This window comes from Marmota monax, unplaced genomic scaffold, assembly GCF_021218885.2.
Source record: "Marmota monax isolate L192 unplaced genomic scaffold, Marmota_monax_Labrador192_F-V1.1 WCK01_AAM20220418_F8-fsc00025, whole genome shotgun sequence".
NCBI lineage: Eukaryota > Metazoa > Chordata > Mammalia > Rodentia > Sciuridae > Marmota > Marmota monax.
In genome coordinates, this window is record NW_026691950.1 from 8924955 (window position 1) to 8937718 (window position 12764).

General features: G+C 38.6%; 1 protein-coding gene across 3 annotated transcripts in view; it reads right to left on the bottom strand.

Annotated features, from left to right (window-relative positions):
- Positions 1 to 434: 434 nt before the first annotated feature.
- Txk (TXK tyrosine kinase) overlaps positions 435 to 12764 on the bottom strand; it is a 63751-nt gene continuing 51421 nt past the window's right edge. For all 3 annotated transcript variants that reach the window (XM_046458236.2, XM_046458314.2, XM_046458173.2), the window contains 4 exons: positions 12548 to 12612; positions 10318 to 10436; positions 6824 to 6981; positions 435 to 4145 (listed from right to left, as the gene is read on the bottom strand). In XM_046458236.2, the coding sequence (XP_046314192.1) occupies positions 4077 to 4145; positions 6824 to 6981; positions 10318 to 10436; positions 12548 to 12612 (411 nt within the window). In that variant the 3' untranslated portion in view covers positions 435 to 4076. The remainder of the gene's footprint in view (positions 4146 to 6823; positions 6982 to 10317; positions 10437 to 12547; positions 12613 to 12764) is intronic.

The window sequence follows — 12764 nt, forward strand, 5'->3', positions numbered from 1 at the left end:
ATCAAATTTTCCTCTTTTTGCTCTGAATTACACCTCTAATTTTTTCTCTTTTGTATCACTCAAATGTCTTCAATCCTCCCCATTACTACATACTTTAAATTATACATGTAACCCACTGCGTTGCTAACAACAAAGAGTGGGAGAAAGTGATTATATTGCAGCACAGTTCAACAAACAAAACCAAATCTGAGCCAGCTCACTCTTAACAGCCCTTACATCCTTTTCAAGGCCAATAGAGATGAGCCTAGATGTTGAGGATGTGGATCAATTGCAACTTCCCACATGGCTGCTATTGTGCCCTTGTTTATATCCACCTGGGAACACTGCCTAACACTGTTTACAAAAGCTATGTATGTGCCCTGCAATTTCATTCCTAGGCATATACCTAACAAAAATGTACACATATTTTCACCAAAAAGACATGTAGGAAAATGTTCATAGCAACACTGATTTTAATAGTTAAAAATCAGAAACAACTCAAATAACCATCAAAAGTAGAATAAATGAATGAGATAATTATACAATGTAAGACAACACAGAAATGGGAATAAGTATAACTTAACATGAATACAATATGGATAGGTCAAAGGAACATATTGAGTGAAAGATGGTAGATCCATGTTCTGGCTTCTGTTCATAGAAGGATTTCTTTATGAAAAATTAAAAATAGCCCATACCAATTCATGGTGTTGGGGGGATATTAATTACTCTTGGGTTAGTGAATTGAATAGGGAATGAGAATGGCTTCTGCAACTCTGGAAATGTGCCACTTCTTGATTGTGTCTGGCTACACAGATGTGTTCACTTTGTGACTGTTAGGAAAGCTATACACTTATGGTCTATGTGTGTGTTTATGTGTGTGTGAGTAAAGGGTTAATAGCAGGCCTGTACCCTTTATCTCCAAGACCTAGGTCTACCTGGGGAAATTTTTTATTTACTATCTCCAGCACCAGTCCTTTGGAAATGACCTAAGTTAAGATAAATTTGGAATGTCAGGTGCCAAGTCAGATCCCTATTATGTACATTGTGAAACCTGTAATCTGAGGCACAGCACAAAGGGCTGAGAGACCTGTGGACTGTAAGCCTATATGACTGGTAGGCAACCAAGGGAAACTGTTTCCATGAAGGTGAGCCACAGAGCACGGCCTCATCCCCAGCAATCATGCACACTCTAGGCAGGTGAGGAGGGAGCTAGGCATCCGAGTCCATGGAGAGTTGGGAGACTTTCATGGAGACTGAAGGCTGTGCATATTCTGTTTCCTGTCTTGTATCCTTCTCCAAAGCTAAGAAAACTAAGTGCTAGATGAAATGCTGTCATATCTTGTCAGTTTGCTTGCCAGTCTCCACATATTATCTATGAGTTGATGGGACCATGTATTGGACTTCAATAAAAAGTTTACTAAAGAAAGAAATTCCTGTGACTATTCTTGCCCCAAAATAATTTTCACTGATCATATCTTCTGCTTGGCCTCCAATTCCCTTCCATTTTTTTCTAAACCTCCTTTCTGCCATTTGACCTTGTGCCTGAGAGGCAAGCACTATACCAATTGAGCTATATCCCCAGCCCCTATTGTCTCTTTTTTTAGGACTGTACAACCAGTCCCTAAAACACTTGTTCATTTCTCATGCAGAGCTGTTTAAAAATTGTACTGTCTCAACTACCCACAGAGACCTTGTGTCAATAGCAAACATTAAAACTAGTTGCAAAACATAGCCCATACCCAGGAGAAGTTGTGTGGTAACCTCTTTAAATTTTTTTTTTTATTTCTTCAGCTAAACAAGGAATGGAACATCTCTGTCACAGACATTTGTATTCACACTTTATCTGGAGTCTTATTTATTGAAAAATAGCTCTAGTTATTCTTGTTTCTAATTTAGTATCTTAAACTTTACTGAAGTGTTAAAACAAAGGTGTAAAGATTGCCTCCAACTGCCAATATGTACTCTGGGAGGTGCAGTTGCAGTCACATGACCCCTTAGAATGACTTATCTCTGGGTGTCACTCTTTGCTCTGTACTTTGTACCTCTTTAGTGATGGCAGATGCCCTATAGTCAGTGCTAGCTTCTCACTGTTTGTTTCTGGGGCTTTGTTACTTTGTTCTTGTTGGTTTTCTTTTTTAAGGGAATGAGGACTTTAAAGCTTAATAAAAATAGAAAAAAAAACACCTTATTTCATATACAGAAAACACATTAGTTTTTGTATTGTGCACATTTGCTGTTAAAATAGTCACCTACCCTCTTGAGATAGACTTTGTTTTATTTGAATTAAGGTCTCAATAGTTGGAGTGTTCTGTCTTTCCTCACCATGGCCAGAGTCACAAAAGAAAGGGTGTGATAGTGTCAGAAATATCTCAGTATCTCATGCAAACATTTCTGAAACCACTACTTGATTGATCACATCTTTTTCTTGTACCTTCTTCTTATTTGATGTAATGCAAATTTATTGAGCACACTGATATTCAAAGAATTCTGAGTGGAGAAAATATGATCTAAAAGCCACCAGCAACTTAGACTCTAATGAGAATCATAAACCATGTTACTCCAGAATATCATGTAGGGTGGGACGGTATACAATTAACACACATATATTGTTAGCCTTATGGTAATTACACTTGTGCTTTCTTCTTATAGGACTTCTGCAGCACTTAGAATGATTAAAACCAATTTCCAACCATTTCTACAAACAGTGCAAAAGAAAGTAAGATTTAATCATGATTGCTTGTTATTTCATTTTGAATTCAAAGTCTTAGACATCAGAAATAATGAGTCAATGTCACATTTGGTAATCTTATTTTGTATCTCCTGCCTTGGAAAAAATAAGTCATCTTATAGAAAAGTATAGGAGGCATTTACTATGACAAAATAAGGTTTCTTAATTTGTCCAGTCTCACTTGTACACAGTGTGAAATCTCAGAACTGAAATCAGTTCTGAATTCCCCTAACAATGGTCATCACTGGAAATGGAAATATCATCAAGATCTGTTCAAAGGGGAACTTTGGTTAAGTCCTATAATAATGTTTAAAACTGGAATACAAGCAACCATGTGAAAATAATCACATATGTACAAAAGGTTGTTAAATAACATAAGGTAAGATTTACTAAAGACATTTCAGAATGCTCACTTTCATGTAGTTCCTAAAGGTATGATTTCTATAAAGATCTGTACAGTTACAAAGCACAAAATTCTGCTACAGAGGCTCCTTTACTCCATGACCTGGCAGAATCCACTTTCACCTTCTATGCATGGAACACTGAAGTACAAAAGCCACTCTTCTTTAGGAAAGAAATTTCCTTAGCCTTGGGAAGATTCAGGTTTTCCTGTACCCTCGAGGGTTCTCAGCTATCGCCATGAAGAGCAGTCACTAGGAGATTTGTTATGGAACCTGTTTTAGTCAGCTGTTTATCTGTGGTGACCAAAAGACCCAATAAAAACAATTTTAGAGGAGGAAAAGTTTATTTTAGGGTTCACGGTTTCAGAGGTCTCAGTCCATAGACAACTGGCTCCATTCCTTGGGGCTTGAGGTGAGGCCAAATATCATGGTAGAAGAGTGTGGTAGAGTACAGATGCTCAGGACATGGCCTTAGGAAACAGAGAGAGTCCCCTCACCACAGACAAAATAAATACTCCAAAGTCATGTCCCCGATGACCTACGTCCTCCAGACATATCCTACCTTCTTACAGTTATCACCCAGTTAATCCCTATCAGAGGATTAAAGCACCAATTAGATTAAGGTTCTCATAACCATTCATTTCACCTCTAATCTTTCTTGCATTATCTCACACATGAGCTTTGGGAGGACTCTAATATCTAAACCATAACAGAGTCTTTTTTCCATCTTCACATATGGATGTGAAAGATAAGACAGGAGTGTAGAAATCCCTCTCACACATGCAGAAAAACTATTGTCAGAATGTTCTCAAACTTAAAACAATTTGAAAAGCCTGTGATCTCTGCCCTATTTCCAAGAATCAGCAGCTCTAAAGGAAGATATTCCCTTTAGTGGCATCCCACTCGTGATTAGCTCTTGTGACAATTTCGCAAGATGATCCTCTGGATTGGCATTCCATTTCAGGTCACCAGGTTTCTGCAATTTCTGTGAGCACTTGTAGCAACTCAGTAAATGCTGGGCGGCCTTTAGGGGTCTGGAAAAGGGAAATGAAGAAGTCAGCTCAACTAATAACACTCAGACACCAGCTGTGGATCTTGTTGGCAGAGAACAGGATCCAGCCTGGTTCTCCACAAAAAAGAAGAGAAAGACATCTTGGCTGATACACTATGGCATGATTTGCATTTGAACAAGGCAAGAGTGTGAATGTAAGAGTAAAGATTACTGCAAAAATAAAATGGCTGGAACTGACTAGCTGGGCATGGTGGTGCATGCCTACAATCCCAGACTCTGGGGTGGGATGGGGTTTAAGGCAGGAGGATCACAAGTTCAAGGTCAGTCTTAGCAACTTAGTGAGGCCCTAAGCAACTTAGTAAGACCCTCCATCTTAAAATAAAAAATTAAAAAGGTCTGGGAATGTAACCAGTACCCAAATAAACAAAAAACTATAAACACTAGTCACATGTGGTTATTTAAATTTAAATTAAGTAAAATTAAATAAAAGTTCAAGTTCACTTCTTCAGTCACACTAATCACTTTTCAAGTCCTCAATAGCCAGAGGTAGCTACAATATTGACAGCGCAGATACAGAACATTTCCACCATTACAGAAATATCTATCGGACATCAGCACCACCCTGGAACCCTATTTGGATGATATGACACATATAAGGGCAAAGAAGGATTTCACTCAGACAGCAAAAGACTTGTTTCCATGAGTGACTTTGTGGATCCTGGGGCACAGGCTGTTCTGTCTTTAGGCCCAGTCAACAAAATCCCTGGTCATGGAGCCAGGAATCAGAACATTTTTTTCTATTTCACTGATGGATGTGATTTGGCTCTGGATTTGTGAGGAAGAAGAAATGGCGCTGTTGTTTTCAGCATCCTTGAAATCTATAGGAAATGGAGTTATTCACAATATTTGCATTCTCACGCAGATCACTGTCAGCAGGGTGGGGGAAGACACCACACTTAGTGGCTCATAAACAGAGGGTTCCAACAAAAAGGACAGAGCAGATGATAAGAGCACACATTAGAGTCCTCTCTGAGACTCCAAAAATAAATTGTGGAGTCTCTTGAAGAGGCTGAAGTTCTGCAGGCAGAGCCTATAAAATGTGTTTATCAGTGGTAATGTGATCTCATTTGAGTCTAGGGGTGCCTAAACACTTGGTGCAAAGTAATGGACACAGTCAACTTTTGCTAACAAATAAGCCAACATAATGAAAACACTGTTTTAATCAGTTTTCCAGTGACAGTTTGAGATTGAGGTCATTTGTTGATCTTTCTGGGAGAATCCATTTACCCCTCCCCCTTCTCTGTCTCACATCCAACAGATACATAACATCTCACTAAGTATTCTATGCACACATACATGTATATTGTTTCATATACATTTGCTGAAGTTATGATGAGTTTATCCCCTAATAAGTCCATCATAAGTTGAAAATATTATAAATCAAAAATGCATTCAATTCACCTAATCTACAGAACATCATAGATTAGTAACACTGTCCAACCTAGAGTATTGGTTGTTTACTGTGATATGTGGCTGCCTGGGAGCTGTGGCTTACCAACTCTGCCCACTGTCCTTCAAGAGAATCATACCTCATTTTTCTATCCCAGGAAAAAAAAATCAAAATTAAAAATATGGTTTCTATTGAGTGTATGCCAATTTGTACTATTGTAAAGGTGAACTTTTGTAAGTCAAACCATTATAACTATCATGTGTATATTCCTGAGCTCTCTATGTTGTTATTGCAAGATGTTCTTAAGACAGCTGTTTGCTCCCAACAACTTACTTAACATTTTCCTATATCTTTCAAGATTCCCTGTGGACCAATTAATCATGTGTAACATATTTTAATGCATTGGGAATTTTCATAATTCCTGAAATGGGAACGAGCACATTGCTCTTGAAATACTGGCTTTTCCAGTGTCTGTGGTTTAGGAATGGAGTGATATTTTTTTTTTCTTTCAGGCAGGAGGAAACTCCTCATGGGGCTGTGATTTTTTCTAGCCTGAGACCATCAGCGGCAAAGAGAATAGAGCTCTCAAAGCCGCAGGGGAGTCTGATGAGAGCAGAGGGGTGTGTTGAGTCAGTGCCCAGAAAAGGCAGAACTGGGACAGAAACCCCTCTACTTTATTTTTTAAACTTGGCATTTCAACAAAAGAAGAAACGGGGCTCCTGAGAGATGATTTCTAAGTGGTGATTGCTGGCACACACTCTGCTTTCATTTCTAGTTTGCTTTTTTCTCTCCAGCAGGAGTCTTAAGTGCCATAGAGAGATGAAACCCATTCCTTCCAACCTTGAAAAGCAAGGAAAATCAAAGTGGAGTGAAGGAAATAAAACACCAGCCTTCTTTTTCAATGTGGAAGTTTAGCAAACCGTGGTTCTACCCTGGGGTTCACCGACCAGTTCTTAAAAGGTCATATCTCATCGTTTTGGCTTCAGTAACACCAACAGTTTCTGCAAAAACTCATCTTATAAAGATAAGATTTGGCAGATATACTGAGCTCCTCAGCAGAGAGGCCACTGTGAAAAACACAATGCACACATGACTGTAGAGTGGGAGTTTCAAATAGAATGAGGATTTTGTCCCTCAGGGTCATCAAGAAGACAAGCAGCTTTTACTGCCATGAGTCTTGGGTAACGTTGGTGAGAACAGGTTTGCTTTCATGTGCTGGGGCTGCCAACCAGGAAAGGCAGGACACTCACCTCATGCCAGCAGCTGTACATAACTTCATATATGGACATGGGTGCCAGGTGAGGGCGATACAGCCGGAAACCGTTAGAAATGGCTTCCACAACTTGGAGATTTGACTTATTTTCAAAAGGCATTTTTCCTTCTGTGAAAACTTCCCACATTAAAACTCCTGTGAATAAAATGCACAAAAACAAGAGGTTGGTGGGAAATTGTTACCTAGAACTGCAAGAACAGTTGACTTCAAATTACTGTTTAATTTTATTTTATTTTATTATTTTTCTTCTTCAGCCTTTGAGTTATAATCATCCAAAATGAGACTCTTCTATCTAGGAATCAGGCCATGCACACCTGAGTTTTTGAAGAGTACTGTAACTCAAACACAACCCCAGAGAAGGCAAAATCTTTCCTTTTCCATTTGTTTTGATGACCTCCATATTGGAAGAAAATGCTGGCGGCAATTTCATTTCCAAGTACCGCTCACATCCCCACGCCCTGAAATCAATGAGCCTTTCTGCTACTCCATAGAAAATGACAGAATTGTGTGAACCTCTGCTGCCTGCTAAGACTAAGTTTTTCAGCGGTGGATGGCACAGGTTCCTCTTTTACTGAAATACCACACTGCTGGGCAGGGACCTAGACTGTCTAGTGGGAACTCTGTACATAAGGCAGTGTTTAATAATCACTGATTGACTTTTGATTGACTAGTGAAACTCCTTTAAGAACTCCCAATTTGAGTTCTTTTAACTATAAACCTGTTTTACAAATATTTATTTGGTATCGGATAGAAACCAGGCCTATTCTAGGGCCGGATGATTCTATAAGAATGAAACTATTTCACCTCCTTAAGAAGTTCACTGTCCAGGGAGGAAGAGAGAAAAGTGGTCAGGTAATATTTAGGCGGTTCTCATTGTTCTGTAGCCACTTGAGGAAAGAGATGAAGCCTTTGTATCACTATTCAGAGGTCTCATAACTCACCTATGCTCCCCAGTGAAGCATAAAACATTACCTACAGCACCATAAGGCAATGGAGAGGTAATGAGAGCAACAATACAAGCATAACCTTACTATGGACAATAAAATTCATACCCTTCTTAGGGCCCAAACCCAAAAGTTATCCAGGAAGTTCTGAATGAAAGAAAATAGATAGGGTTCTGCATATTTATTGCCATGTTTTGAGAATCAAGCCAAAGAACAGACTACATTAGACATGGTTCCATGGTTTCTCTTCCTCGGTGAAGAATATCACCCAGTATAAATGAACAAACAGATCCTAAAGACACCTATGTCTAAACCTACAAAATGTAAAGGTAATGAAGTAAATGAGATGGAACCACTTTTTTTTTTCTAATTCAGGTTTTAAGTTCAGGTTGTCAACTGAGCAATTGACAAACAGGCTGCTTAGTAGTTAAGGAATAAAGTTTATTAAACACACATAAATTCAGTGATGACTTAAGATCATTTTTCCTTAAAATCTTTGTAAGATAGAAAAGTTGGTTGGGTTTGTTTGTTAGATCAGTAGAGTCTTTGCTAGGGTTTTAAAACAAGTGCTCACCAAGGAAGAAAAAGTTCCAAAAAGACAGACTAATGTAAAAGGTGTTTGATGCCAGTTGCCAAAGATGGTCTGGATGTGGTTAGAGCACAACAGGAAGCACAGCTACAAAAATACTTTTTTTTTTTTTTGGTACCAGGGATTGAACCCAGGGGCGCTTAACCACTGAGCCACATCCCCAACCCTTTTTACATTTTATTTAGTGACAGAGTCTCACTAAGTTGTTTAGGCCCTTGCTAAGTTACTGAGGTTGACTTTGAACTCTGGATTCTCCTGCTTCAGCCTCCTGAGCCACTGGGATTACAGGCATGCGCCACTGAGCATGGCATGAGAAGACTGTATTTTTCTCTCGCCATGCACAAAAGTTAATTCAAAATGGATCAAGGAGCTTGATATCAAATCAGAGACACGCCGTCTGATAGAAGAAAAAGTTGGCTACGATCTACATACTGTGGGGTCGGGCTCCAAATTCCTCAATAGGACACCCATAGCACAAAAGTTAATAACTAGAATCAACAAATGGGACTTACTCAAACTAAAAAGTTTTTTCTCAGCAAAAGATACAATAAGAGAGGTAAATAGAGAGCCTACATCCTGGGAACAAATCTTTACTCCTCACACTTCAGATAGAGCCCTAATATCCAGAGTATACAAAGAACTCAAAAAATTAGACAATAAGAGAACAAACAACCCAATCAACAAATGGGCCAAGGACCTGAACAGACACTTCTCAGAGGAGGACATACAATCAATCAACAAGTACATGAAAAAATGCTCACCATCTCTAGCAGTCAGAGAAATGCAAATCAAAACCACCCTAAGATACCATCTCACTCCAGTTAGATTGGCAGCCATTAGGAAGTCAAACAACAACAAGTGCTGTCGAGGATGTGGGGAAAAGGGTACACTTGTACATTGCTGGTGGGACTGCAAATTGGTGCAGCCAATTTGGAAAGCAGTATGGAGATTTCTTGGAAAGCTGGGAATGGAACCACCATTTGACCCAGCTATTCCCCTTCTCGGTCTATTCCCTAAAGACCTAAAAAGAGCATGCTACAGGGACACTGCTACATCGATGTTCATAGCAGCACAATTCACAATAGCTAGACTGTGGAACCAACCTAGATGCCCTTCAATGGATGAATGGATAAAAAAAATGTGGCATTTATACACAATGGAATATTACTCTGCATTAAAAAATGACAAAATCATAGAATTTACAGGGAAATGGATGGCATTAGAGCAGATTATGCTAAGTGAAGCTAGCCAATCCCTAAAAAACAAATGCCAAATGTCTTCTTTGATATAAGGAGAGTAACTAAGAACAGAGTAGGGTCGAAGAGCATGAGAAGAAGATTAACATTAAACAGGGATGAGAGGTGGGAGGGAAAGGGAGAGAGAAGGGAAAATGCATGGAAATGGAAGGAGACCCTCAGAGTTATACAAAAGTACATACAAGAGGAAGTGAGGGGAAGGGGAAAAATAATATAAGGGGGACAAACGAATGTCAGTAGAGGGGGCAGAGAGAGAAGAGGGGAGGGGAGGGGAGGGGAGGGGAGGGGAGGGGGGATAGTAGAGGATAGGAAAGGCAGCAGAATACAACAGACACTAGTATGGCAATATGTAAATCAATGGATGTGTAACTGATGTGATTCTGCAATCTGTATATGGGGTAAAAATGGGAGCTCATAACCCACTTGAATCAAATTGTGAAATATGATATATCAAGAACTATGTAATGTTTTGAACAGCCAACAATAAAAAATTAAAAAAAAAAAGAACTATGTAATGTTTTGAACAGCCAACAATAAAAAATAAAAAAAATAAAAATTAAAAAAAAAATAAAACTAAAACAAAAGTAAAAAAAAAAGGTTGCCTTTTATTAAGAAATAAAGATAAAAAGATTACCCATTTAAATAAAATAAGCAGCACCAAAGGAGCACTGAATTCACTCACCAAATGACCAGACGTCAGATTTACTGCTGTATTTGTTGAAATGAAAAACTTCAGGCGGGGACCACTTGATTGGGAACTTGGCTCCAGAAGAACTGATATATTCATCATCCAAAACATACCTACAGTCACCAGATTCAAAACACACTGTGTTAATTACCTCCACGATCTATTAACTTAAAATCCCTGATTTGCCAAAAGACATATTTTACCCCAGAAAGGTTCAATATACATTCTCTTCTCATTAGCAGAGTGTGAAATTATCCTTCAGAGGATTTTCTCCCCAAACCAAATCTCATTGTGTTTATTTTCATTGGATCTTAGAAAACCATAACAATTCCTCAGTTCAAAATAGTGGCCTACTCTATATGTTTATTTTGATTCATTCTTAACTATATAAAGAGGCATTCCAAATGTTCTAACAGCCAAAATTATTAAAAAAGAAATAAAAGACCAGCCTTCTTAGACTGAAAAAGAATGAATTCTAAATTGAATGCTATATTTTCTTTCATGTACACATTTTTGTGGGGCATAGAGAAGGGGAAGGGAGAATAAAAGCATAGGAGCAGAATACACTTTGATGTGAAAATCTCTAATATAATGGCATGATAAAAAGAACTAGGAACTGGAGAAGATAATGCTAAATGAAGTTAGCCAATTCCAAACAAAAAAAACAAAACAAATGACGAATGTTTTCTCTGATATAAGGTGACTGACTATAGTGGGGCAGGGAGAGGGAGCATGGGAGAAGTAGACAAACTCTAAATAATTGTCCTTTCCTTAAAAAGATATGAAACTCTCTCTCTTTCTCTCTCTTTTTTTTTTTTTTTTGAGAATTGTACGCAGAAATGTCAAAGTATGGGAATCTGGAGAGAAGATACAACAACTAATGTGTGCTTGTTGCCCCTTGAATACACAATATAATTTTAAATTGTTTATTATTATTATAAATTATAATTATAATTTTTAAATTATGTATTAATGCTGCCCCTACACTCCCACTTTTCCCCCATGTACTCCATCTCACACCACCTTTAAGATCTCCCATATTGAGTCAGAGGTCATTCTGCTTAGATAAAGAATGAATAAGAGGAAACAAAGGAGCAAACACCATTTGGATTATTAATAAGACATTGGGGAAATGGATCATGAATTCTCACCAACACCACCACCACCATTCATCCATTTACCTAGAAAAAGATTCCCTGGGCTAAGAGAAAGGAAGAACTGAAGGGAAAGAAAAGGAGTACCAGGCATTGGTGATATCTTCTACACTATAAGGGTGGCCCAGGTCACATAGCAGGAAAAGATGCTCCCACTCCTATATTGGGTCAATGAGACTCAAGATCAAAACAGAACCTTTCCCAAATGATGGCCCAGGAAAGGCAAAAATTCCAGAGAATAAATGCCTGTGGATGTGCCTAGGTATGTGAGATCTATGGAATTTTCTAGTCATAGAGAATGCCAGTTCTGAAGGAATTTGCAGACAGAAATTCAGAATGAGTGAGAAGTCACCTGTGTGTGGCTGGCTGAAGCAGGAGGATGGTGGTTACAAAAATGTCATTGTGCATGGATAACAGCAGGACCAGAGAAGTCACCTCCCTTCCAGAACCCAGCCCCATGACACATCCAGAAGTGGGACACTGATGTTGAAGAAAGTCAGAGAGAAACTCTGGATTTATTGATGTTAAGTTTCTAGCGCCCCAAAGAAAAGGGGACTCAAAATGTAAATTACATTGAATTGCAAAATACATGGCTAAATCTCTCACACTCTTGAGTTGTAGACTTGAAGCCAGCGACTCCACTCCATAATACATGTGTTTGGGATGGTGACCTAGAAAGTCGGGGCTGAACAAATACATCTTTGCCTTTTTCCTTCCAAAAATCTACACTTATCAGGAAAGTATTTTTCTTAATCTTACACAGATGAGTGGACTGAGAAATTCTTTTTGATTTAAGATCTACCATAGTTTTGTTAATGATGACCTGAAAGATAAGAATAGCCCACAGTAAGTAAATGCCTATCTCACAGTTAAAACTGGCACATGTCCTGAAATCCAAAGTGGGTCAGCGGGCCACACAACCACACCAACACTTCCCCCAGATGAAAAGAGCAGAGGAGAACAACTTCAATTTCTCCATAGATAAATGTAAGATTCCTTATAATGAGTGAAAAATATAGATACAGATATAAATATAGCTGATTTAAATTATATCTAGATTTATCACTTACCTGGTCATTCCAAAGTCCGAAATCTTTACTATACATGTAGAACTGACCAAACAATTCCTTGCTGCCTATAAAAGGAAAAAAATAATCCAATTTGACTATAAGTTTTTCCTTCAAGAGTTTCTGAGCTGGGGGTGTTGCACAGGATGCTGGGTCATTCCCAGCACTGAAAAAAGCATCTGTTCTCCTTTTCCTTAGTTTTCACACACCCCTTGGTGTG